Source organism: Wyeomyia smithii, chromosome 1 (genome assembly GCF_029784165.1).
Source record: "Wyeomyia smithii strain HCP4-BCI-WySm-NY-G18 chromosome 1, ASM2978416v1, whole genome shotgun sequence".
NCBI classification, from domain to species: Eukaryota; Metazoa; Arthropoda; class Insecta; order Diptera; family Culicidae; genus Wyeomyia; species Wyeomyia smithii.
This window is the reverse complement of record NC_073694.1, coordinates 72,474,792-72,501,418: the sequence shown is the minus strand read 5'-3', so window position 1 is coordinate 72,501,418 and position 26,627 is coordinate 72,474,792. Positions and strand designations below refer to the sequence as shown.

The window sequence follows — 26,627 nt, the reverse complement described above, 5'->3', positions numbered from 1 at the left end:
GTGATGATAATGATTAATGACGCGCTGACTGCAGTGATAGAGGGAGAGTATCATGGTTGAGATACGGCGAGCAGTATGCATGCAGGCGCGGCTACCATTTCCATTGTTGTTGACTATTGCTAGGCTGGAGAAGAGATGCTGCAAGCGGATATTTAGGGGTGGTATGGAAGCTGTGAACGCTCAGTTACCGTTTCCTCTCTCGCTCAGCACGGCAGATGGCATTGCTGCTACAGTGCTTCTTGTTACATAATTTATCCTTTTCGTTGGACTTGACTTTTGTAAATACCTCGACGTTGATAGCAGAGAAAAACGTTTAATGGGACAAAAAGTAGATGTTGTAGGATAGCAAAATTGAAAGACGCTTGCCGTCGAGTAGGTCGCTTGTCCTCGGCAAACAGTTTCTACAACTGATAAGGGAGAGGCCGCCCAAAAGCGCTGGCACACACATCTGCACATCGGTAATATTCTGGTTAGGAGCAGTGCAGCATCTTGAATCTTTTCCATCACAGTTTGCAAAGTCTGACGCGCGCGAGTGTATTATGTAGTAGTGTGTTTCATAATTTGGTTTAACAAGGGAGGAGACCACAGTGCAACCAAAGGCACAAGGAAACTTGAGAAGGACAAACCGAGAAGGATAAATTTTCGCCTTTCAACTCTCGTTCCATGAGTACACAAAAGGAGTTTTCCACCTTTTTTCTTAGTGCAAACCGTGTACAAAGTCGCAATCAGGAGGTACTTTATGAATTTTGTGCTGGCCTCGAGGCATCGGGTGTGTTTTTTCGGTGCCAGAGTTGGTGCAAAATGGTTGTGAAAATTGCTGTCGAAATCTAAAAGGAATCGAGCAAAGCTGCCGCTGGGTTTTGCCAGCAAGAGCGCGAGGTGCAGTAAAGATGAATTTATAAGTGAAAAAGGAAATACGCCCATTTCTGATATTTCCGTTTTTCGCCTGTCTCCTCTCGGGCGGATGCTGAATGCTTGTGTTACATGCAAAAATAGGTGCTGTTGTGTTGTATATCGATGAAAATTGGAATCCAATTAGCAGGGAAAATGAATTTATTGCTCACTTCCGCGATACTGCTGCTCGGTTGCCTAATTTCGGGCGTGGAAGTGAAAAGCTACAAGGCAACAACAAATCGGGGTAGTGGAATTAGCATAGGGGGCAGCAGTAGTAGCAGTTCCAGTAACAGCGAAAGTGGTCGTGGAAGCGGTAGTAGCAGTGGTTCCGGATTGGGTAGCTTTCGTAACAAGCTGCAGTTAAATGTTGGCCTTTTGGTACCACACACTAATTTCGGGCGACGAGATTATCTTCGCTCGATCAGTACAGCCGTGCTTGGTTTACAGAAGGGGCGTGGACCGAAGCTGACCTTTCTGAAGGATCACGAATTTCAAACATCCAACATACAAGTTGACATGATGTCGCTCACGCCTAGCCCCACAGGTAAGTGCAGAATTTTGATCGTTGGAGTGAAGGTTGAAGGTTGCAGTTTCATAAGCTTCATTACCCACCATTATTTTCCCTCCCAAATCTTCATTTATATCCATTTTGGCCCATCCACCGCCTGCCTGACTCCCCCGCAGATTGCCGTATATATTTACAGTGTTCACTCTCACCGCCCTTGGTTCGCCTTTTTCTTCTTTTCTTTTTCCTCATTCATCACTATGAACATAATTACTCTAATTTCATCCCTGGACATCGGTGTCTGTGACCACCCTTCGTCACCGCGCGTTTTACCGTCCATCAATTAACAATTACATTTTCTCTTCATCTCGCAACGAAGCGATTCTCAACACATTATGTAAAGAATTTCTGCACGCGAATGTGTCCGCTATTCTGTACATGATGAACTACGAATCTTATGGTCGAAGCACTGCCTCGGCTCAGTACTTCCTCCAATTGGCTGGATATCTGGGCATTCCTGTAATCTCCTGGAATGCCGATAACTCCGGTTTGGAGCGGCGTGCATCGCAGTCCACGCTTCAACTGCAGCTTGCGCCCAGCATCGAACATCAGGTATCAAGTTTTGGTTCTGTGGTAAAATGTGCATCACACTCAAACTTTAAAAATCTTTCCTGGTTGCAGAGTGCCGCAATGCTAAGCATTCTGGAACGCTACAAGTGGCACCAATTTTCGGTGGTGACATCGCAGATCGCCGGCCATGACGATTTTGTGCAAGCGGTTCGTGAGCAGGTTGCTGCAATGGTGAGTGTTACGTTTGTTATTGTATTAACCTATTGGTGCTCAAAGGGCCGAAACGTTGTAGAGTCGATTTTCTTATAAATTCTAAAATTTACGTAAAAATCTTCATTTGAGAAAAGTTCTTTGCGATGTCTACTAAGCCCTTCTGAAAAACACTGAAAAGCAAAGTGAATTAATCTTACATCTGTTAATGAAACATCAGTATAAAAATAAGGTGTCAGGGAGAATTCTAGAATATTCGGGTATTTAACTTTGGAACTTCACTGGACATTGAATAAACGGGTTGAAAAATACTGAAACTAAATACCGCCATTTGTTTGTGCCAGAAAGTGACTTCACCCAATAATCTAACCTACGATTAGTGACTCCCTCGTGAGATGAAAGGCGAGTTTTTACTTACAGTGATGTTATTTGATATTATATTCAATGAAATATAATCGATCGATAAATGCTAAATAGATGTTATCGACTCAGCTCGACAAATTAACCATTGTCTCATGTGTGTGTACGTTTATGTAGGCTGAGCAGACGTACCGGTTTTAACGGGACAGTACCATTTTTTCGACCATTTTAAACTGTTCCGTCTTTTTGTACCGTGTCAGTATCCATCTCTGATCTCTGACCGTTAGGTTCCAACATTTTGCGAAATGGAAAATAAGTTTCTAGGCTGCCAGTAATTTGTTAATGTTACTGAGTGTGAGTATCTTTTTTGTCTTTTTGCATTGAAATCTTTGTTTCCAAGTGTTTGATAAAACTAACAATCTTTTTTTGGCTGATTACGTCGTCAAATTTTGTTAAAAATGTGCAACTTTTTGGTTATTTTCAACAACCGTTTCATGAAAGGAAAATATAAATCAATTCACTGTGCTAGAGCGATTTAGAAGTTCTGAAGTGATCACAGTACGAGGAAGATATATACCGGGCAAGCGAAAAATTAAAATATTTTCACTTTTGGAGCAAAATCATACAAAACACAATATGAAAGCCACACTGAAACACAACCACAGAAATTTTTTATATTACAATTTAATTGATGTTCTGTATTTAAATAAATATTGCTAACGTTTTCCCTACCACTCGTTCGTGAAACAAGCGTTCATGTTTTGTATTTTGTATTGACACCTCTGACTTTAACAACATCTGCCAAAAGTCGGGGTTTCTATGCCATCAATTATTGAAGAGTAGTGATATCAATTTTAGCCCATTCTTCTTTAATGGCAGTCTTTAATTGTCCAAGTGTTTCATACTGACGTCTATGTACATCAACTAGCTGTGACAAGATCCACCAAAGATTCTCGATCGGGTTTAAATCGGGGCTTATAGCAGGCCATTTAAAAACAGTAACGTTTCGTGATGTTAGACATAACGTTGTTAGATTTGAACAGTGAATCGCTAAGTTGTCATGCTGGAAAATACAGTTTCCACCCCACAAAATCGATCAAAACGTTGTCTAGCAGATCTAGCAGAGAGAAATAAAACAAATACCTAGATTTTTTTTTCTTCGAAATACTGAATGCGGCTCACACCACTCCCTGAAAGTTTCTAGAATGACGAGTTTCGGGTTCTCGGCGAGTATTCCCAGCAAACAATTTTGTCGTATAACGGAATATTAAGCTTTAGTACAGCCAAAATCCACCGAATAGCAACTTAACAAGCTATAATTTAACAAAATTGTTTGTTGGTTTTTTTTTTTTATTCTCGCTTATTTTCCGTCGGTCTAATTCCGCCACTGTTGTGGCCAATCACCGACGCCCAGGGAGGCGACTCCACACCCAGGACCCTAACTCACGACCCGTTTATTAACGGACCGGCGCCAACGGCTTTACTTCCTCATGCGATGGAAGGCGTGATCCCAGAGATTTTTCGCCTCAGAAAATCTCCCGGTGTCGGCTAGGATTGAATCTAGACCAGTTGGGTTGGTTGTGAGTGGATCACGCCACCTCACAACCATCGACACCTATGTCGGCGGTGGGATTCGAACCCAGGCGTCGAGCGTGGTTGGCAGAGACGTTACCAACCACACTAGGCCCCCGCTGTTTGTTGGGTTCCTTCAATACATTTAGCATCCTTCAGGATCATCCAGGTTAAACTTCTCATCTGAGAAGATGACGGATTTCCGCTCGTCCGCCCAACACATATACTGTTCCGCAAACTCCAATATCGCAGTTCTGTGCCGGTGTAGAAGCTTCGATGTTTTCAAACGTTGCTGGTATTGAAGTGAGTTCTTTCAAAATCGGCAATACTCTTCTTCTGGACACTGAAAGAGACATTCAAGCCCTAATCTGGCCTGCACCCAAATTTTTATCAACAGCCAGGCAAGATATTTGTCTTTGATCTCGAAGACTTAAGTAAGATGGACGCCCGGATCGTTCGTTGATAGCAGAGTTTTCAGGATTTTTGAGAAAATTCACTGTGGTACCCTTATCACGGTTCAATTTATAAGCTATTTTGCGAATAGTTAGTCCACATTCTCTAAGAGCCGTGATGTTTGCTCGCTTTTCCAAATATAATGATTTTCCGCTCGGCATTTCCAGCAAACAAAACGAACAGCGATACAGAAATTTATGAAAACTATTTCCAATAGATTGAGAAGTCTAACTTTAATTATTGCTATCATTAAATGTCAGAAAACATATTTACTTGTAGACCTGTTATGGATTAGAGATAATTAAAGCACTTGTACGGAATTTTTATTTTCTTCTACAAATAGGAATTGTTCCAATTCTCCTTGAAATTCACCAAGTACAAACATGTAAACGAACATTGCTATTGTTTGTCATTCGCGCAATACATTGCTGTACTGAACATTAGAGATGGTCGGGTTTCGGGTTTTCAAACCCGAAACCCGAACCCGACCCGTACCCGACGGGTTCGGGTCGGATTCGGGTTTGAAAATTTTTAAAAGTGTCGGGTACGGGTCGGGTTCGGGTTTTGTGAAAAAATATTTTCGGGTTCGGGTCGGGTTCGGGTTTGAAAATGTCGGGTTCTGGTCGGGTTTGGGTATTAAAACCCGAAACCCGATTATAAAATCTATGCAATCTCGGGTTCGGGTCGGGTTCGGGTTTCACAATTTCGGATTCGGGATGAAATAAAATTTTCGGGTTCGGGTCGGGTTCGGGTTTGAACGAATAAAAAAGTTTCGGGTTCGGGTTTTGACCGAAGAAAAAATTCGGATACGGGTTTGAAAAACATCAAACCCGACCATCTCTACTGAACATCACGAAATATTGATAGAAATAATCTTGTGCGTTATTGTAATAATACCTACATGAAAGTTTTGTACGGTAAATTCTTTCTCCCACTGAGACCAACCGGGAGGATTCTTATTGATAGTAATGAAACAGGGTAGGAAACCTATTTTAAACAGTTTAACAGCCTCCTGTGTATTGAGAAGAAATACTCCAAATGTGTAAAATGATATACAAACTTTTTTACGTAGAACTACGTCTCTCAGGAAGTTCGGCTACATAGGGATGTAAAATGAAAATCTAAAACCGGAAGAAGTGAAAAATATGTCCAATTTCAAATGCTAATAAATCGGTTAGTTTTCGATGGATTTCCTTTGTTTTCGTAGCAATAGATTGGAAAATCTTTTAAGATTCTTCCCAAATGAAAAAAATTGTTATTTTATTATTCAAACTTTTGTACTATTAAAATTGTCAAACCTTATCAAAACGAAAAATTCGACCTCTGCTTGGTCGTTATATGACCACTTTCCAAGCACTGTCGACAACATTATAGACATAGTAATACAATCCTTTTCAGGATGAAAGAAATGCCTATTTGAAGAGTTAATATTTTCTCTAAAATTAATTTACACCTTCAAATTTGGACCAGTTATAAATTTGACTTCATCTCCGTGTCTCAGAACGTACCGTCTGCCGGGGTGAGATTAAGCCACGGGGGTGAGATTGAGCCAAAACGGGAAATGTTTGTATGTTAAATTACTTGAGATTTACAAAACCTAATACCTCAAATTCAATACTTTATGAAACATGACAAATTTTTTTTTTATTCTCGCTTATTTTCCGTCGGTCTATTTCCGCCACTGTTGTGGCCAATTACCGACGCCCAGGGAGGCGACTCCACACCCAGGTCCCTAACTCACGACCCGTTTTATTAACGTACCGGCACCAACGGCTTTACTTCCTCATGCGATGGAAGGCGTGATCCCAGAGATTTTTCGCCTCAGAAAATCTCCCGGTGTCGGCTGAATTGAATCTAGACCAGTTGGGTTGGTTGTGAGTGGATCACGCCACCTCACAACCATCGACACCTATGTCGGCGGTGGGATTCGAACTTACCTGGCATAGGGGTTACCGTGATCACATGACATATTTATTCACAACTTGAAATGAAATATAGATAATATCAGTGAACTGTTTCGCTTAAAGAATGTTTCAAAGTACAGGGTGAAAAACATGCGCAAATAACGTTATCCAAAAATGTCCCAGGAAAACCAACCCCATCAAGAAATCACAAGAACTTACTGCTCAGTTGGTACGTTAGGATGTCGTCTCCAATGTGTTGAAGAAATATTATGCATTGAACCTGTGCCGGCTCAGAAAATAATGTTTTTCCAAACTGTTCACTTTTCGAGCCCTTTTGGGGTGAGATTGTGCCAAGCTATATTGAACGGCACAGTGTGCGGAATTCACATTCACGACTAAATTATATCAGTATACATCAAAACACTTGCATTGTTTAAATAGGGTATGTTTTCTGTCCCCACAGCATAAGGTATGTTGTCTAGCTATGGTATTCTTCGGAATAATGACTAAAAGCTTGAGAAGCTTACTGTTCTCAATTGTTAGATAGAAATTTTCAATTATTGATATTGTAACAAAATTTTGTACACCAATTCTATATAAACTGATGACTGATGAGCCAAAGTTTATGTATTTTTAGCAAAATTATAGTTTATTGTAACTCAACCATATTTGTTGTAGTTGATAACAAAACATTCTAGAATGCATTGGTGTATTTTGGATCGAATTCTTTGCTTAAATGTGTGCGTTAGAAGCTTGAGATCAAAAAAGCATCATTTTTTGGCACAATCTCACCCCGGATGACGGTACTGAATTATTTTCTCCGAACAGCTTTTATTATCTGCATGAACATTAGGTGATGATCAAACCTTAAAAATTATATAGCCTAATATGATGAACAACTATATTATTGAAAATGATCAATCCTTGTTGAAACGCGAATCGATTGATCTGATTGGCCGTTATATGATTGCTTTCCCAAGCACGGTTGACGGAATTATAGACCTAGTAATTTGAAATGTACTATTTGGCCTATATAAGAACCTGTTTCAGCCGAAACCGCTCATATTAGTTCTAGACAGCGACAACAGCAGTCCTTACTTAACAGCAGCAGCTGTGGCAGCGGATAGCATGAGCAGCAGCAGTGGTATCAGCAGCGATATTGGGGCCAGCTAGTGCAGCGGCACTTCCTCTTGTAAAAGCTGCCTTTGTGCAGTAGCGTGGAGCATCAGTAGTAGGTACATTAGCCGGCGCTTCCTCTAATGAAAAGTTGACGTATTCTGACAACACACTAACATTTTGGATGCTTGTTTTCTAAAGTATATGGGCTGTCAAATTTTCAGTGTGAAAACAGCTTTCAACTGTGTTATCAGAAAAATGCCTCAATCTCTTCTGTTGGGGCAGCACACAAGCGATTAACATTATATCCAGGGATGTCATGTAGAACACCTCATGTAGTTTTCGACGAGTTTTCTACGTAGATTACCTCTGGTAGAATACCTAACCAAAAATGAGTATTCTACGAAAACCTGCAAAGAGTTTATCTGTGGTGAATTACATGAGAATAAACAAAATTTAAGTTTAAAAATATTCATTTCAAATTGTGATGATTATTTTGTGTGCATTGAAAACGAATTTGACTTTTAAAATCGTTGCTCTTAATCTCCATCGATTTCGGAACTTTCCAAAATCATTTCAAAGTCGTAGTCTTCTTCAACTACTTGGTCGGTTGCTCGTAACGTAAACTAAACATTAACGAGTTTTTTTGATGTTTCATCTGAAAGTTGGTTTCAGATGTCGTTGTGTATGTAACCCCAGTTGGAAAATAGTCTGCTGCTAGAAGTTTGCAAACAAATCTGCACATCTGGTATTCCTGACGCAAACAAACAAGTGTGTGAAACTTCAAGCCGTCATTTCTAAATGAATAATAATGTAAAGAAGGACCAGAGTCTTCTTATATTTACGCAGACTTTCTGTAAATGTGTGCAGATTTTTGCAGGCATTTGCCTGTGCGAGAGCGAAATTTCTGAATTACGGATAGATTTTTTTCAGATTTCACTGGCATAGAGAGACTGTAGTATCTCTATCTGTAGTAGACATCATTCTATGCAGGCCCGGATTTGAGGGGGGGGGGCAAAGGGGCAAATGCCCCGGGCCTCCCGACTCAAGGGGCCCCCCTAGTCCTGGGGCGACCTTATTTTGCTCGTCACCTCCCAGAACGTTACCTCTAAAGGTTTTAAGAAAAGAGGGCCTCACAAACAAATCTGCCCTGGGCCCCCCATCGTCTAAATCCGGCCCTGATTCTATGCCTTTACAAAGCGATAGTACACGCTCGTAAATAGTATCTCATGAACTGAGCAACTTTGACTCAGTTCAGAACGATATTCGTGGTTGTCAAAAATGAGTAAAGGTTCTTTATGTTTCTGAGTAACTTTAACTCTTCTTTTGGGTTTCCTCCGAATAATTTAGTTTTGAGTAACGTCGAATTCAACGACGCTTTGGTTGAATTAGTTTTTTATGTGTTTCATAAGTTTTTGGATTAGAGATACCTCCCGTTTGCAAAATATCCTAGGGTTTTCTAGCCAGTACAAACAACAAACCCATGTATGGTTAATTTTATCTTCAAAACTTTACAAAAATTTGTTAATTAAATTGGGTGGCAATTCAGAACCCAAAAAATGAGTTATTACTTGACCCAGAATTGAATAATACTGTACCCAAAAAGTGAGTAACAAACAAAACGCCTTGTTACTCAATTATGCGTATTTAGGGAGCTACTCAGTTTATGAGTCGTTCCGTATGTTGTTGAACCGTGAATTAACATTATTGACATTATTGAGTGAAAACTTTTTTCGCTTTTTGAGTTTCTTTATCATTGCTTGTTTCGCCATAATCACAAAGTAGTTCGGAAAAACACTTTCTTGCTTCTTCGTGTTTCTTTTTTTTTTTTTGTTATATTAATTCTCCCGTTACTTAAATACACCTAATCAGCGCAGCGAATGGCATTTTATGAGTCATACTGTGAATTTTCGGGTGTTTATTTTCTACCGTAGAAAACGTAGAATACAGTTTTCTACGTAGATTACTTACGAGTCCCGAAAAATCGCGTAGAATACCACCCCTGATTATATCTGAGATGAAACTGAACAACAGTCCTTATAAGGACAAAAACAAATTATTGAAGGTTCCATATTTTCTCGTTTTGCGCTGAAATTTGAAATAAAATGTTATTTTAATCTGCATACACTGTTGAAACTTGTTTGCGTTGTATAGTGTTTGTTTCATTCCTGTTCAGTGATGTATGTGCAAACTAAAATTTGGTAGCACTTCAACTCCTCTTTCGCACAAAATTTTAAACATATTCAATACAAGTAATGCAATAAACAACCCTACCAACATACCGGGGCTTTGCATACAACCCTTGTGATTTTTTTCTCTGTTAGTACTTGTTTTCAGATTGTTGAAAATCCCAGTTGAGGGACACGATTTCAAATACCCTAAACCTATTTAAGCAGTTTGCATCTGATTTGCAGGGGATTTTCTTAAGCTGACGCCGGAATGGTGACAATTTGGGATGATTTTGACGTTGACTAACGTTTATATCGAAATTAGGCGCCTGAATTTGATAATCTAGTAGTTCAACCAGGGAAAACCAGGGAATAGTGAGGGAAATGCTGTTAAGATAAGATACATAACAACCCCCCAATGACAATGAAAATGACATTCAATGTAAAATTGATGTATTTACTATGAAAAACGTAGTTCAATTATGGTATAACCACAGACAAACAGACGTGCCATTCAATGACGATTTCATCGACCAGAAAAATAACGATAATTTTGAAATTTTGCTCAGTGGGCAATAAGCAAGCGTGCCTTTTCATCATCAATCACAAAAACCATCAGTAATGCCGCTTGTGTTGATTCAAGCAAGCGTGCACACCCATTAGACCGTTTTACGAAAACAAGTTAGTAGGCAATAAGCTCACATGGTGGCGCATGAGTTTAACGTTTCGAATAAGGACGAAAATTTTTCAGGATTTTTGTTTGAAGAGGCATGTCTGTTTGTCTGTGGTATAACTATGTACAATTACAGCAACTTTCAAGTTTTGTTTTATATTATTTTTTTCGGGTTTGCTTTGCTTGTTTCCGCGTGTTTTTGCGTCGTGATGACGTGCGTAAATTAACGCTATATAAATGTTTGTACTGGTAGCCAGTAACGTTTGCTACAAGGTCATACACAAGTGTACGGGTCGATAAAAAGATGCCAAATACCAATCCTAGCACTGCGAAGGTGCTTTTATACCATTTATATTGCCGGTCTTAGAGTGATCTAAGTAGTGCTGAAGAAAAAAAAAATATTTTAAAAATGATTATTTAATGTAATAAAACACTATTATAATTTTATTGTTTGAGAAGGTTTCACTATGTTGGATTTTTTTCAGGGTATTCATTCATGTTTCAGTAGAATTGACAAAAATGAGTTCCCATTATCATTTAGTAGATACTACAATAATCGCTTCACGTCCATCTCTGAGAAGTGTTTTATAGATTTTTTCGATAGCGTTACGTAAGTCCATAGTTTGTAATTGCAGCATACAATGTTTAAGAATAGACTATCACGACAAGCGACCTAAATTTACGTAAGGTTTACTCTCCAACGCTACAATGTCTAGACATGTAATAAAATTTCTTATACCATATACCAAACAGTATCTGAGCATCAGAGCCTCTGCCATTTTACTAATGTATCCTTCTTTCTGCCTTACAGGACCACTTTAAATTTACCATCCTCAACTCGATCATCGTATCCCGTCCGGTCAACCTGGTCGAGCTGGTTAACAGCGAGGCCCGGGTGATGCTGCTATATTGCACCAAAGACGAAGCCGTCGACATCCTGAAGGCGGCCGAGGAGCTGCACATAACCGGTGAAAATTACGTGTGGGTCGTCACGCAGAGCGTGATTGAGAACATGCAAGCACCGACGCAGTTTCCTGTTGGCATGCTTGGGGTGCATTTTGATACGTCTTCCAGTGCGCTGTTGAATGAGATTTCTAATGCAATTCGAGTGTACGCGTACGGCGTAGAGTATTATTTAAGTGACCCGAAAAATTTCGGCCGGGGTCTCGACACGCATCAGCTGTCATGCGAAGATGAAGGCCGTGGCCGTTGGGATAACGGTGAGGTGTTTTTCAAATACCTGAGGAATGTGTCATTGGAAGGGGAGCCGAACAGACCAAACATTGAGTTTACTACCGATGGTGATCTTAAATGGGCGGAGCTGAAGATCATGAATCTACGGCCTAGTGTTAACAGTAAGGGTCTGGTATGGGAGGAAATTGGTATGTGGAAATCGTGGCAACAGCAAAAACTGGACATCAGGGACATAGCCTGGCCGGGTGATTCACATTCACCTCCACAAGGGGTACCAGAAAAGTTTCACCTCAAAATCACGTTCTTGGAGGAAGCCCCATATATCAACCTATCTCCCGCAGATCCAATCAGTGGAAAATGTCTAATGGATCGAGGCGTTTTGTGTCGGGTTGCGGCGGATCACGAAATGACAGACATCGACATGGGTCAAGCGCACAAGAATGGCTCATTCTATCAGTGCTGCAGTGGGTTTTGCATCGATCTACTGGAGAAATTCGCTGAAGAATTGGGATTCACGTACGAGTTAGTAAGAGTGGAAGATGGCAAGTGGGGAACACTGGAGAATGGAAAATGGAATGGGTTAATTCACGAGTTGGTGAATAGAAAGACTGACATGGTGCTGACGTCTCTGATGATTAACGCCGAGCGGGAAGCTGTTGTAGACTTTAGCGAACCATTTATGGAGACTGGAATTGCGATAGTGGTTGCCAAAAGAACCGGAATCATATCCCCAACGGCTTTCCTAGAGCCGTTTGATACCGCATCTTGGATGTTGGTAGGAATCTTCGCTATTCAGGCAGCCACTTTTATGATATTTCTTTTTGAATGGCTATCTCCTAGCGGATATGACATGAAGACTGTCCTGCAGAACGCTAACAATACACCGTACCGCTTTTCCTTGTTTCGTACCTATTGGTTGGTGTGGGCCGTACTGTTTCAAGCAGCAGTGCACGTTGATTCGCCGCGAGGATTCACTTCCCGCTTCATGACCAATGTATGGGCTATGTTCGCTGTAGTGTTCCTTGCCATTTACACTGCCAATCTTGCCGCGTTCATGATAACCAGAGAGGAATTCCATGAATTTACCGGCCTGGATGACACACGATTGTTGCATCCATTTTCTCACAAACCGACCATCAAATTCGGCACGATTCCCTGGAGTCATACCGATTCGACTATATCGAAATACTTCAAGGAAATGCATTACTACATGAGGCAATACAATAAAACCAGTGTAGCGGATGGCGTTGCGGCTGTTTTAAATGGTGGCATGGATGCGTTCATCTACGATGGAACAGTCCTTGATTATCTAGTTCAGCAAGATGAAGACTGTCGTTTGTTAACTGTAGGACAATGGTATGCCATGACAGGTTATGGGCTAGCGTTCAGTCGCAACTCGAAATATGTTGAAATGTTCAACAAACGGCTCCTGGAATTTCGTGCCAATGGAGATTTAGAACGGCTCCGGCGATACTGGATGACAGGAACCTGCCGTCCTGGCAAGCAAGAACACAAATCCTCGGATCCTCTTGCACTAGAGCAGTTCTTGTCTGCTTTTCTACTACTGATGGCTGGAATTTTACTTGCAGCTTTACTTTTGTTATTGGAACATCTATACTTCAAATATTTTCGTAAGCGTTTGGCGAAAAAAGATCGTGGAGGCTGCTGTGCCCTCATTTCTCTCTCTATGGGTAAGTCTTTGACCTTCAGAGGTGCGGTTTTTGAAGCGACTGAACTTCTCCGTCACCACCGCTGCAACGATCCAATCTGCGATACGCATTTGTGGAAAGTGAAACACGAACTGGATATGACACGATTGCGGAACAGTCAGTTGGAGAAAGCAATGGATTCGCATGGCATTAAACCTCCTCAAATTAAGATAGCGTCTACCAACGACATCATAGGCACAGGTCGCCGGGAGAACATCCATCAGCGACCGAACATTCTGGGTAATCTAAGTCTCGGGGGAAGTGCGCAGGATTTGTATAGATGGTCGTACAAGACCGAGATTGCCGAAATGGAAACTGTACTGTAAGTAAGTAACCACCACCAATCTAACTATTGAACCCGCCCATAGTCGACAAGGGTCATTACATTCACTCATTAACAACGCTGTAAACACTGTCAATCTACAACTACTACTAAACTGGTAAAAAGTGTACTGAATATTCGTGTAGGTACAACCAATCAGAGAAGTCGTTCAACTGCACGAAAAACAATCAACCGTTCCACACAATACAACTGGAAACCACCGTGGTAGATCGAGCTTAAAAAGTTTTGAGTTTTGCCGGCGCTGGAGACTACTGAAGATTAGGGAAAAAACGAAAGTTAGTTTAATTGACTTCAGGCCGGATTTAGAAGCTGGGGTGCCCGGGGCAAATTTGTTTGTGAGGCTTTATTTTCTTAAAACATTTAAAGGTAACGTTCTTTACAGACGAGCAGGTGATAAGCAAAAAAAAGGTCACCCTAGGACAAGGGGGCCCCTTCAATCGGGAGGCCCGGGGCATTTGCCCCCTTTGCCTCCCCTCAAATCCGGGCCTGATTGACTTTCGACTTTAATAGCTTCGTGTTGATCCTAGAGCATGTTTTCCGATTTGATCCTATGAATTTTATTAGGAGTATTTTGATTTAGTAATATTCAACGTCAATTTTTAAACTTATGTAGTGTAAGTGACAGCTCAGTTTGCTGGTTTGTCCCGTTCTATTTTCAAAACGGTATTATACACGAAAACAATTTTCTCTTTGCATCTTTGCACACCAAAAAATGTTTGCACTTCGAAAAAAGAAATTAGAAAAAACGACCTCCGACAAATTTACTTACATTTAGTTATATCTTGATTAAATTTTCACCTGGTTTTAAACACAGTACCATCACATCGTTGAAGTCATTTGAACTTCTCTCTGCGCCACTCTGCGCCCATAACCTATCTATTCACTCTGAGCTGAATATCTTTAGGATTCAGAATTGAAAAGACCACGCCTATGGTTTCAAGGGCTAACATCTCAACATTTATGTAAACGAGATAGCATATCACCGCCTCTCTTCATGCATCTTTATCTCACTGCTGACAGCGAGCACAAATTAATTTGAGCCCAGGACATGAGTTCATTGTCATTCACTGTTACTCGGTATAGGGATGCTAATGGCTCGAAAAAGACTGTCGAGCTTTCAAAAAGTCTTTTGATGAGGACATAGAAAATGCCAGTATCTCTTGGTGCTTCGCCTTTTATTTAAAGTTTTAAAGTTTGTGAAAATAGATTGCACTTCACTCATTTTTTTACTCTTTCGAATATCAATTGATGAGCCTAATAATGTTCTCTAGGTTCGAATATTAACTCTTTCAAATTGTTTAACATCTTTTTGAGCTTTTATGTTTGTTGTTTAGAAAAATGCGATCACTTTTATCGAGTTTTTTGCAATTGTATGCAAAGTTTAAAATGGATCTTTTAAATTATATGTTCTAAAAATGTTCACTATTCAAATTCTTAAATATTCTCTCAAAATTAGAATTATTTTGCGAAACAATATCTTATTTCAAGCTCTCTCTAATCATGGAGTCATGGAACGATTTCCAACCCAATTTGAAATTGATTGATATTTTTAGTATTAAGGCTATCAGAATACATAAGACAACTTTGGCAAAGATTGCGTACGGTTGCCATGTGCAACGGCAGGGAAGGAAACCTGATAATCGATGAGACGTGTAAAACTTGGTTCAAGTATTAAGTATAACTTACACATTATAACATTCCTACTTACTTAACTTTTATGGCGACAGGTCGTTAACGACCCACTGCCGAATCCAGAATACGTCTCCATATCATTCGATATTGGGATAGTCTTCTCCAATAGCCCCTAACACCCGCCGATCGGGCGTTCTCATCCACGCCACACATCCAACGAGTACGGGGTCTACCACAGAGTCGGGCTCTCTGCTGAGTATGTCTTTGCTGGTCGCTCCTCCGATTAACGTTGTTGTCACACGTTACGAGAGTACCAAGGTAGGGGAACAACAGGCAACACGGACAGGGCGGGTAAGATGGTCCGTTGCTCATTTCTATATAAACCATTGAAATGAACACAAATCATTTATGCCAGTTACATACCAACAGTTTTCTGGGAGTTTCGAGATATTATGAAGATTGAAACAATAGTTAGTTATTTGAGAAATAATAAAAATAAGCTCACCCTCAACAGCAAAGCAATGTGATGTAGTTTTTGCCGTACCGAATTTAAGCTTCTGCTGCGGTAAAACTTCAGAAAAATATAGTTTTCAATGACATTGGAATAATTAAGCATATTTGAAACATGTGGGTGAAGATAGTTTAGTGAAAATATGATTTTTTTGGAAATCACATCGATCCAAAAAATTGTTTGCCTCTTGGGCAAGACGGTCAGTCGTTGTGTTCGCAAAATGGGCAGTCTGAGAAAACGACGATAGCACCATGTCATATTGTTTCTATCAGCATTCTTAGCACGTGAGATGAGACTTAAAGTCATTAACTCTCATTTGAAATAAAAATCATCATTAGAAACGTTGTTAAAACCTGTAAATATGCTACATGTAAATGTGTCTGCGCAGCGGACGGTAAGCTTTAAACACGTGCTTTTTTGCGCAGCGCGTCGTCCCGTATAGAAAAGAAATTTGCTATAGTTTTTCATAAGGCCGTCTTACCAGCACAGCCGGTCCGTTTCATATGCACGTTGTGAAATAGTGGTTTTTCGAGACTGTTTTTATTTTAGTGAAAACTAATATAAAATCACTCTAAAAAGGAAAGGTTTGCATTATTTTATGAAAAGCACTAGTGAATGTCAAATATTATGAATATCGTTGGTTGCAATGTTGTGTCTTGAGCAGAATAATGAATGATTTCCTTAGGGTGACCGTCTTGCCCGTTGTTCCCCTACACAAATTCGTTGACTACTTCATAGATACCCCATCTATCACAACTGCTCTGCGGTTAATACCGACTGTCGACTTCAGGAGTTTATCAAGAAGAACGTCTTTCTTTTAAAAAGGGTTAGATTCCTCGGGTTATCTTAACCGACGTGCAAAGGTCCTTTTCGCATTCGAAAGGCTTAAACACGCAAGGGACAACCTCTGAAATCTAACGTTCGGAAGAAGAAAGATCTACGCGAGTTCGATTTTGCTAGTGGTATGATTTTATTTGGTAGAAAATCGGGTTTATATACAAAATTTACAAATTCGAATCTTATGAACTATGCCTACGTATGGAAGAGAAAATGAGAGAGAAGATTCTCCGAATCTTCGTAAGGGAACAAATAAGAACGCGACAGAATTTCCATTCGCCTAGCCAGGACAAATTTGCCTTCCCCTAATCCGGTACCTGAACGGGAAAAAGGTTTCGGCTTTCTTTACACGCGCCTACGACAACATTCATTCAGATAGTTACAATGTTTTACAAAGCGCCGGATTTGCATTCCCTATTTCCCTACTTAAGATGATAATGCGTACGCAGACGCGCCGGCTGATAATAGGACTTATCGCCCTTTTCTTTGAGCATTACTCGTCCATAATTCGCATAGTCATTGACGCTGGCTAAACCTAACAGACTAAGAAAACAGAACAGAACAGAAAATAGACCGCTTACGATTAGTGGCCTCGCACGGATCTAGAAATTCTATACCTGCTTCTAATCTAGCACCCGCACGAAGGGTCGGTCGGGGATTATTTCTGTAGCAATCTCCTCTATGACGGGAACCTATTCGCGATTATTAAATCTATTCTAATTCCTTTTATAAGAACAATAATTAATGAGTTGCTGAATGACTATATTGTCAAGTTCTAAATATTGCGTTTGCTAACCGACGATATGGATATTGTCCGCAAAGTCAAGCGAGAGCTCATGAGACTTTGAGATAATAGTACCGCTTTTTTGCACGCCAGCTCTCTGGACTTCTCCTTCCAAAGCATTGTTGAACAATAGGTTCGAGAGCCCGCCACCCTACTTCAAACCGTCCAACGGCATAAACGGGTCCAAAATTACGCCCGCTATCCACATGATGGAAACCCGTAAAAGGTGGCACGAATCAGCATAATCAGTTTCGTTGTGAAACCGTGTTCAAGCATAATCTGCGCTTAACTGAATCATATGCCGCCTTGAACTCTATAAACAGATAATGAGTTAGCAAGATAACTTCTCTGAACTTGTCAAGGATTTGACGCAAGGTGATGGGTCGGTCTCAGTCTTTTAAAAAGGATGCGAATCTTGTAAGCAGAATTGAGGATTGTTATGCCTCGATATTTACTGCAATCGAGTCGGTGGTCCTTTTTAAAGACTGGGCAAATGAGTTCGTCCATCTAGTCTGCTGGTAGTTTGTTTTCGGGCCAAACTTTCAAGATGAGCCGATGGATTGCACACAACAGCTGCTCACTCCTGGCTTTGAAGAGTTCGGCTGGGAGGCCGTTGTTTTCAGCTGCTTTGTGGTGTTTCTTAACTCTTTACAAGCTGCCCCAACCTCGTCCAAGCCTGGCGGATCTGCAGCTTGTCCATCCCCCTTAATTTCTCTCCTGTTTCTGTCGACGGCCCTATCCTCTTCGTCGTTCAGCAACGCCTTGAAATGCTGTTTCCAACGCAGGGCCACCAGTGTCTTATCGGTTATCAGGTTACCTTCCTTGTTGTTACACATAGCAGGGATTGATAACGTTCCTGATTCCGTTTATGATTTTGAAGAAACTTTCGTGTCGTGTAAGAGAAGCCTCCCCATCTGGAACAACCCGTTCGCAGTGCTCACTTTTCTTGCGTTTAGCTTGGGCCTCGGAAGGACCACACATCGATGACATAAACCAGTATATGGTCGATTTGAGAGCATGCCTCGCGTTTGGGGTGTTACCATGTATGTTTCTGAATATCTTTCCTGCAAAGTATGTGCTACAGATTGCCATTTCTCTCGCTGCGTCGAAGTTCACCAACCTCAGGCCATTCTCATCACTGGTAGCATGGAGACTGTGTCCACTAATAATGGGACGGAAGAACTGCTCTCGTCCAACCTGTGCGTTTGCGTCCTTGATGATGATCTTTATATCATGTTTTGGGCTTTCTCCATATGTCGCAAAACTCCTCCTTCACATCATCGGGTTTATCGTTTTTTGGTGCGTATACATTGATCAGGCTGTACTCGAAGAATCTGTCCTCGATTCTTAGCACGCATAAACGGTCACTGGTGGGTCTCCACTTAAGGACCCGCATGATCTGTTTTCTTTGTATGACAAAACCGACGCCTTGTTTACCTCTGTCGCCGCCACATCTATCAGATGTGGTATTTGAAAGTAAAATAGACCATCGCACGGTGACGTCACGCACCTGAGTTTGACAGCTACTGGTAACTTTGTTTACCTTCGGGTGATGCAGTTTTGTTCTTAATTACAGCAGATCATTTCAATTGTGATCAAAATGACGGTTAAATGTTGTGCTTGAGGTGCCAGTACACTAAAAAACAGTTAAAAATTAAGCAGCATTTCCACTACGCGCGCGATTGATCCATTAGAAAAAAGCAAAAATTCAAAAACGTAAACAAAGTTACCACTAACTGTCAGAAAAGTGAGGTTACAGAGATTCGGTGAGATAGTCTATAGAAAGATTTATCGTTCGGAGCTCACGTTCACCCGTCTTCGGGTACCGCACTTCCTGTATTGCTGCGATTTCCATCGTCTCTTTTCGCAGCTCCCTGGCCAAGATGTCCACGCGTGCCGGTTAGAGTAGAGTTCACCGATCTTCCCTTGGCTGCTCGTATCCATGTTGGTACAACGTAGAGGTAGGGATAGGAGTTGCTAGGTTGTATGCTCTGGACCACACTGGGGTCTATTTTATGTCAACTAGTACGGATTGTATTGCTGGTACGCTCTGCCCAGCCGTTTACCAACCGCTATAACTTTTGATCGTATTTTAAAACCGGTTATCTTCGACTATCGCGTCGACGGATTGGAGCTGAAAAGGGTCGATCAGGTAAAAGACTTTAGTGTTCTTCTTTACACTAGACTTACATTTCATCTGCATCACGCAACGATGATTTCAAAAGCTACACGCCAGCCCGGTTTCATTTCAGAAGTCGACCGTGATTTCAAAGTTTCGCAGTTCTTGAAGCGATTTACTGTTAACTAGTACACCTGATCGAGAATTGCAACTTGATTTGGTTTCCCTATCAGCTAATTTGAAACCTGCGGATTCAGTGTATCCAAAAACGATTTGATTGCATTGCACTACGTGAGCTTCCCGCTGTGATCCCGCTAACTTACCCCCGTATCGCTGCCATTTGATTGGTATCAAAGATGACTAGAACAAGATACCTGACTCTTGCAGAATTCATCGGACATGATTGTCGCTGCGCGTGAGCAAAAGTCGAACTAATTTATACACTGTTAATATGATGTATACTCAACGTTAAAATCAACTGACGACAAGGCCAAGACATGACTGCTGAAAGGTGAAACAATTTTTTCAGTATCCATGTGGACGACTGTACGAGTGTACGGTGCTGCCATCCGAAAAATGATAATAACGTGTACGAATGTTTAGTTTTCAAATGAAACTGTCCGGAAGAATCAAGAATAATCGGCGCATCATTCAAAATTTAGCGTACCATCAGAAATTCTTGATAACCGCTATGAGCACGCTCTCCAGCCAAGTTATTAACTCTTGCCAAGGTTGATAAAGCAAAAATCGCGTGCCCCGGTGAACCTAACCATATGCACAATGGTGCTGAAACCTGGCTTGCGTCATATCAAACTGTAAGTGTTGGTAGAATGGGACCTGAAAATAAATATAACCCCTCAATGTAAACTCCCACGCTGACAGTCAATTTACACTTTTCTTTCGTACTTTGAAGTGCAAAAAATATGGCAATAGCATTAAAATGACAATATCAATAATCTGCATGTTATCTTAAGCGTTGAGCTGACCAAACTGCTAAACCTTTTTCATATACAATCTTGAGCAGCTCAACTATCGATGACGGACTATGCACGATAAATCGGTTTTGCTCATAGTGACAATTTTATGAGAATTTAAGTCATCAGATGGCAGCACTAACCGTCGAAAATCAGTCGTATTCAAAATGTATGAAAAATATGGAAGTTAGGTATCTTGTTCTAGTTATCTTTGTTGGTATCGAGCAGTGTTTACTCCCAAATTAATCTTCACAACGCGCTATTCGTTTAACTGAATTTCTTTGCCGTACATAGTTTAGTCGCAGACAGACGTCCAAGCAAGAACAACATTGATCAAAATTTCCGTGTAAATTTTCAAAGTAAATTGCGTTATAAATCACTTGTACACTAACGCCGCCTGGTGACCTTATCGCTACAATACATTTTTTTTCGCTGGTGCACGAGGCTGGCGATACTGGTAGCGCTATCTGGTTACGGATTGCTACTGCAAAAAACTTTACACAAGTTTGAAACTCAGCTTGGACGTCTGTCTGCGGTTTAGTTTTAATGAACCTGTCGCAGCATGCCCTAGAACTTTTGCTCATGTTGAGCAACTGTTTGAACTCAACGAATCCTGGGATAAATTCATGCAGAAGCTCACCTTACCAAACAGTCTCGAACCGTGGGGTGGCTCTTGCTGTAAGTAAGACTCGTCCTAACTTTACTGGGTCCATGGCTGCAGTTCGCTGGCTCCTCACCCTTCCAACCCTTCCACTTTTTCTCATTTCACGGCATATTGTCCAAGGTGTTCGGACACTAGTATCAAGTTTCCATTACATTCGGATGTGGTCTATGTAAACATGCTCTAGCGTCAATCCTTCCAAAAAGAATGCCCGGCAAAACACTAGCAAGGCAATGCCAACCCGAATAACATGCAAAACCGTTAAACACTTCATGTTCCGGCATGCTGACAAACATTCGAAAAGAGAGAAATTCGTACATTGAAAGAGATAGATATTGTTGGTATAAACGTTAATTTACTAAAGCATTTACTATTTACGATTATTATAACAAGAGAAAAGATTATTATATTAAACACATACAAATTCAGATTGAAATTGGTAATAAATTTTATACCTGCATTAACAATATTTGTACACAAAACAGAGATTCGTGCATCTGAATATTTACTTTTCATTCAACAAAGTTGTCATTTTTGACAAATGTTTATGATCGGTTTGATCGTTGTACAATTGGTATTTATTTTTATATTTCGTAATCCTTGCAAGCCGAATGTACAGAATATCTAAAGAACAAACGAGCACAATCACTGTTACAGTTGTGTAAATACCATTCCTGCTCCCAAATAAAACCAACCCGAAGAAAGCCAAAAAAGACAAAGGAAGTTCGGCAAATTTTAGGCCAAAGAAAAAAGATAAAAACGTTTAATATAGAGCAAAGTTTACTACAAAGAAACATTTTGACGTTTTACGCTTATTATATATAAAAAAAACTAATCCGTTAAATGAAAATGCTGGTACCACGTGACTACACTCATACACAACCATGCTAACCGGAAACCACATAGCACTAAAAAATCGAACAGTTCATTCAAACACAGAAATAATAGACGGACAGATTTCTGAAGCATTACTAACATTTAAAGTTTAAACCTAAATAAACAGATGCATTGTAATTTAAAATGAATAAACAGACAACCCACGAGAGTACTAAGCAAAATTATTGAGTGGTTTTACTAAGAAAATAATAAGAATAAAAATGGAAATAAACAGTTAACTTTATAGAAAACTTACAAATATATGAAAAATCGTAAAAAAACAAACACTACTCTGGATTGCGTTGAAGCATTTTGAAGATTTCAATAATCGTACTGGTTATGTTACGCAAAATAAGGAAAAACGAAAATAAAACACACACACAAAGAAATTCTAGTGGTATGTTAGTGAGGAGGAATTATAATTATGATTATGATTACCATTCAAACATGAAAAAGGCCTAATAATTACAGAGACGGAGATATAAGCCAAAAAACACTTTTATAACGAAACAAGCAAAAAAAAACTACCAAACACGTACTAATCGGACGAAGACAAAACATACGGACACAAACGAAACGTATCTAGATTTACGAAATGGAATGAAACGGTGCAACTTCAAATCAAAAGGGAATAAAACAAAATAAACACGAAAAGCGAAATTACGAAGTAAGGAAAACACAAAAACTTTATGGGAGATTATTCCGTTGTTTCATTCGTAATATGTACTGATATCAGCCAAACAGCATATGACTCGATTCGTTTCTCGTTACTAATTGTAACAAAATTGGTTAACATTTTGTAGGTTATATAAAAATCACTATATAAACGAATGAGCGAAGAACGAGTGAATCGGCTGCGAGATCTGAAAAACGAACGTGTATCTTACAGTGTATTATTGTTAATGTAGATGTTGAAAAAGTTAAAGGAACCGAACAGATGAAACATATGTAGGATTCATCGGAAAAAAAGTAAAACCAGAAGGTTACAGAATGAAGAATGTTGTAGGCGGACAGAAGTGTAAATCTGTAGGCTGTAAGCAGCGTAACTGAGGAATGTTAAAATCATTACAAGAACAGCTTATAGGTTTCATACGTGTTCATACAAAGGATTTAAAATTGAAGCTGTTTTGTAAAGAAAGACAAAAGTGCAGGACAAGTGTGCGCTTACACACAAACACAAATGTGTTAGCTAGTTGTCCCAGCCATAAGATGTGGCATGTTTTGTTTTAATGTGTTCGTACAATGTTTGGCCACAATGGAAATCCCACATCAGAAATTTTTCAAACATGGTATTGCATGTTTTCAATCGATGTTTCTAGATTTTTGCCAATGACACATTTCAGAGTAACAGATTGCAATTTTGAATAGATAGTATTGTTGGATTTATCCCGGGTTGAAGTTTTGATATATTTGATATTATTTACACTTGCTGTGGAAGATCGGTAATTTATTAATACTTTGACATTTACAATAAACCCAAACATTTTTGATTGGAAAAACTACATTCGTGTCTCATGGAAGTTGGCTATACCGCGTTTTTATTTAAATTTGTAGAGAAAGATTTCATTGTGCTCGCCGAAATTCGTACAAAACTTCACTGTAGGATAGGCTTTACTTTTTATTATGAGTGGAAATTGAAAGTATGAAAAACAATCATGATAAAACCGGTTGTCAATTTGTAACCATTTTATTTTTACATTTTTCATAGATTTTTGGTTTGAATTACTTAGAAAAATATATCGTCAATACGTGCCAAACACTAGAAAACACATTTGCTCATTTGATGGGAGTAAAAGATTGATTATTTACATTACTTTACAAATTGCGGGCACCGGACTGGAGGAATCGAAATAGCAACATACACTTACTGACTCACGCGAAAGCCATCATCACTGATTGATTGGTAACATTGACAAATAATTTATAGTTATAAGAATTTATTAATTTTAGAAAACCGTATTGATACAGATATTTTATAGTAACAATGGATAACAAAGCAAAACAGATCCATCCCTTCCCTTATTTGCGAATTTGCGAGTAGAAGCCAGTAAAAGTGAATGTGGAAGTCAGAGTTTAGAAGCTTAAATTTTACAGTTCACAATTAAGTGCAACAGAACCTGCAATTCTGTGTGATTAAGTATGCTATATAGAGAATATATTACCATGTTTTGCTAAGTGTTCATTTACAACTATGTTCTAAACATGTAAACTAAGCTTCAAATGAGATTGTCCGAAGCTTGTTCGACTGGAAAAGTAGATGGTGAAAATACCAATGTTGTTATTAGATTTATACACGATAATATCATTCTGATTGCTCATCATTAGTGTGTGTCACACACTTTATGAATTTCGTTATGTTGCAAGTAAAACAAGAAAAAAAAATAATGAAACTCCCATAAACAACAAAAAAATCAACAATCGACAAAATGTAACAGAAAACAAGTAATAAAAAGAATTGTATAGAAAAGCAGCACTTGAAACCTTATAATAAATGTTAACATTAATAGAGTAAAGTAAATATTATTAAATTTGAATTGAAGAAGCATATATTGAATATAGGATAATTTAAATAACTAATTTAAACTCAAAAAATATCTGCAGACGAACACACAGACAAAAAAAAACGAAAAGAGACAAGCCCGATAGAAAATCAAGCCAAAAAAGCGGAAAGTAGGTGTAATAGTTTGCTAAAGCTGTATTCAAACCAATGAACGAAAACGTCGTAAACTAACTAAACATTGAAGGTATCAACTGAATTAAACAAAAATCACAAGGTCTGCTTCGATGACGCGGTTAAGGATGAAACTTTCCTCAAACCTGTCGTCGACAGCACAGGCCTACTAATAACCCATGGATAAAAGTAAACTATGTTTGTGTATTTAATTAAATCCAATTAAAAAAAACAAAGCTAATTAATCGTGGCATGTAGCAACCGAATAATGCGAACGTATTTGTACCTCTATACCATCCTAGAGTCGCAGCCTTGGTTGAGCTAAAGAAATCGCCCACTTAGTAAAATTATGCAGGTAATCGTAAAACTAAATTTAAACAAGAAAACGAAAAAAAGGACGAACGCAATGCCAGAATACCGTTGGAAAGCGTAAAAACTGCATTTACTGGTCACGAAACCAGGCGCTAACGGGCAACAGTGTACACCTACGCAACAACATCACATTTGAGAATAAATAAAAAATAACATATGAATGTTAAAATGTGTTCGATTTAGTTTCTAGAAAGAAAGTATTTCCCTGGAAGGAATTTGTCAGAACTTGGATTGAAGTAGCTACACCAGAACTATACCACAGACAAACAGACGTGCCTCTTCGAAAAAAAAAATCTTCGTCCTTGTTCGAAATGTTACACTCATGCGTCACAATATTAGCTTATTGCCTACTAACTCATTTTCGTGAAACGGTTTTTGTCATGTGACGCGTGCTTAAATCAACACCAGCGGCATTACTGACGGTTTTTGTCTTTGATAATGAATGTGCACGCTTGCTTACAGCGACACTAGCGGCATTACTGCCCACTAAGCAAAATTCCAAAATAATCGTTATTTTTCTGGTCGATGAAATCGTCATCGAGTGGCACGTCTGTTTGTCTCTGACTATACTTTTTCTGTCACGTATTGCATGCAAAAAGACCAGAGTGTATAGGAAATCGGGAAAAACCGGAAAAACCGACTACGAAAGCAAAGGCTGTCAAATGACACACGAACATAAAGCTACTAGGTGTCTGTTCGTTACTGCAGAAACGTTGTATGTAGAACCACCGCAGAAACTAATTCGACAATAAAGACTCCTTCCTGAACTCAGGATTCTTAAACACGCTATAGCGTATCGTAGATTGACGACTGATGGCTATCCTGGCCTTGAAGACGGTCAAAATTAAGATTGGCTGGTTAATATATACTGTGGGCATAATCCAGCAACCGGACGTTTGCTTCAGGTGTTTGAGGGAGGGCATAAGTCCTGGGCCGGCAAGGGACCCGACAGAAGTTGCAGTTACTGTGCTCTGACATGTTGATCTATCGAAAGGTGCCTCGTAACCAAGGAGCTGACAGGCGGGTGACTTCAACGCTTGGACTGTCGAGTGGGGAAGTTACTGTACGAATCATATGGGTCAGATCTTGTTGAAAGGTCTAACACCAAAAGCACATTGAGCACGAATGGTGCGGAGTCGATCATCGATGTGACATTCTCGTGACGTGCCACCAGTCGGTTATCATTATAGTATAGATCATAACGCGAGGCGGCAAGAGAGCCAATTGGCCCTGACACAATTAAAAAAGATTTTTAAGGCTGTTCGCACCTACGCGAATTCTCATATGCAATTGTCAATTTATGTGTAAAAACAAAAGCAAAAATATTTTCCTCTTTCACTTTCGCAAGTAAAAACCAAACCAATATCAACAGAGTCGTCAAGGCCAATACTCCAACTGTCCGCAGGTGGTAGACATCGCATTTTGATGTCGAGATATTTGAGGAGGCAATGAAAGGAGAGCTCGCCAATCTAAGGATGGAAAGCCTGATAGACGAACGTGATAGCGGGCCTCCGCAGAA

General features: G+C 39.7%; 1 protein-coding gene across 1 annotated transcript; it reads left to right on the top strand.

Moving 5' to 3' along the window:
* The first annotated feature begins 217 nt into the window (after positions 1 to 217).
* Positions 218 to 25,277, top strand: LOC129719581 (glutamate receptor ionotropic, NMDA 2B). The gene is made up of 4 exons (XM_055670977.1): positions 218 to 1,438; positions 1,779 to 2,011; positions 2,081 to 2,200; positions 11,237 to 25,277. The coding sequence occupies exons 1-4, from the start codon at positions 1,018 to 1,020 to the stop codon at positions 13,652 to 13,654; spliced, it is 3,192 nt and encodes a 1,063-aa protein (XP_055526952.1). The 5' UTR covers positions 218 to 1,017; the 3' UTR covers positions 13,655 to 25,277.
* The last annotated feature ends 1,350 nt before the right edge of the window (positions 25,278 to 26,627 follow it).

Excerpts from the sequence above, each read along its gene's own strand:
- LOC129719581 (XM_055670977.1), top strand. The coding sequence starts at position 1,018 with ATGAAAATTGGAATCCAATTAGCAGGGAAAATGAATTTATTGCTCACT. Across the intron at positions 1,439-1,778 it reads GCTCACGCCTAGCCCCACAG|CGATTCTCAACACATTATGT; the intron begins GTAAGTGCAGAA and ends CTCGCAACGAAG. Across the intron at positions 2,012-2,080 it reads CGCCCAGCATCGAACATCAG|AGTGCCGCAATGCTAAGCAT; the intron begins GTATCAAGTTTT and ends TCCTGGTTGCAG.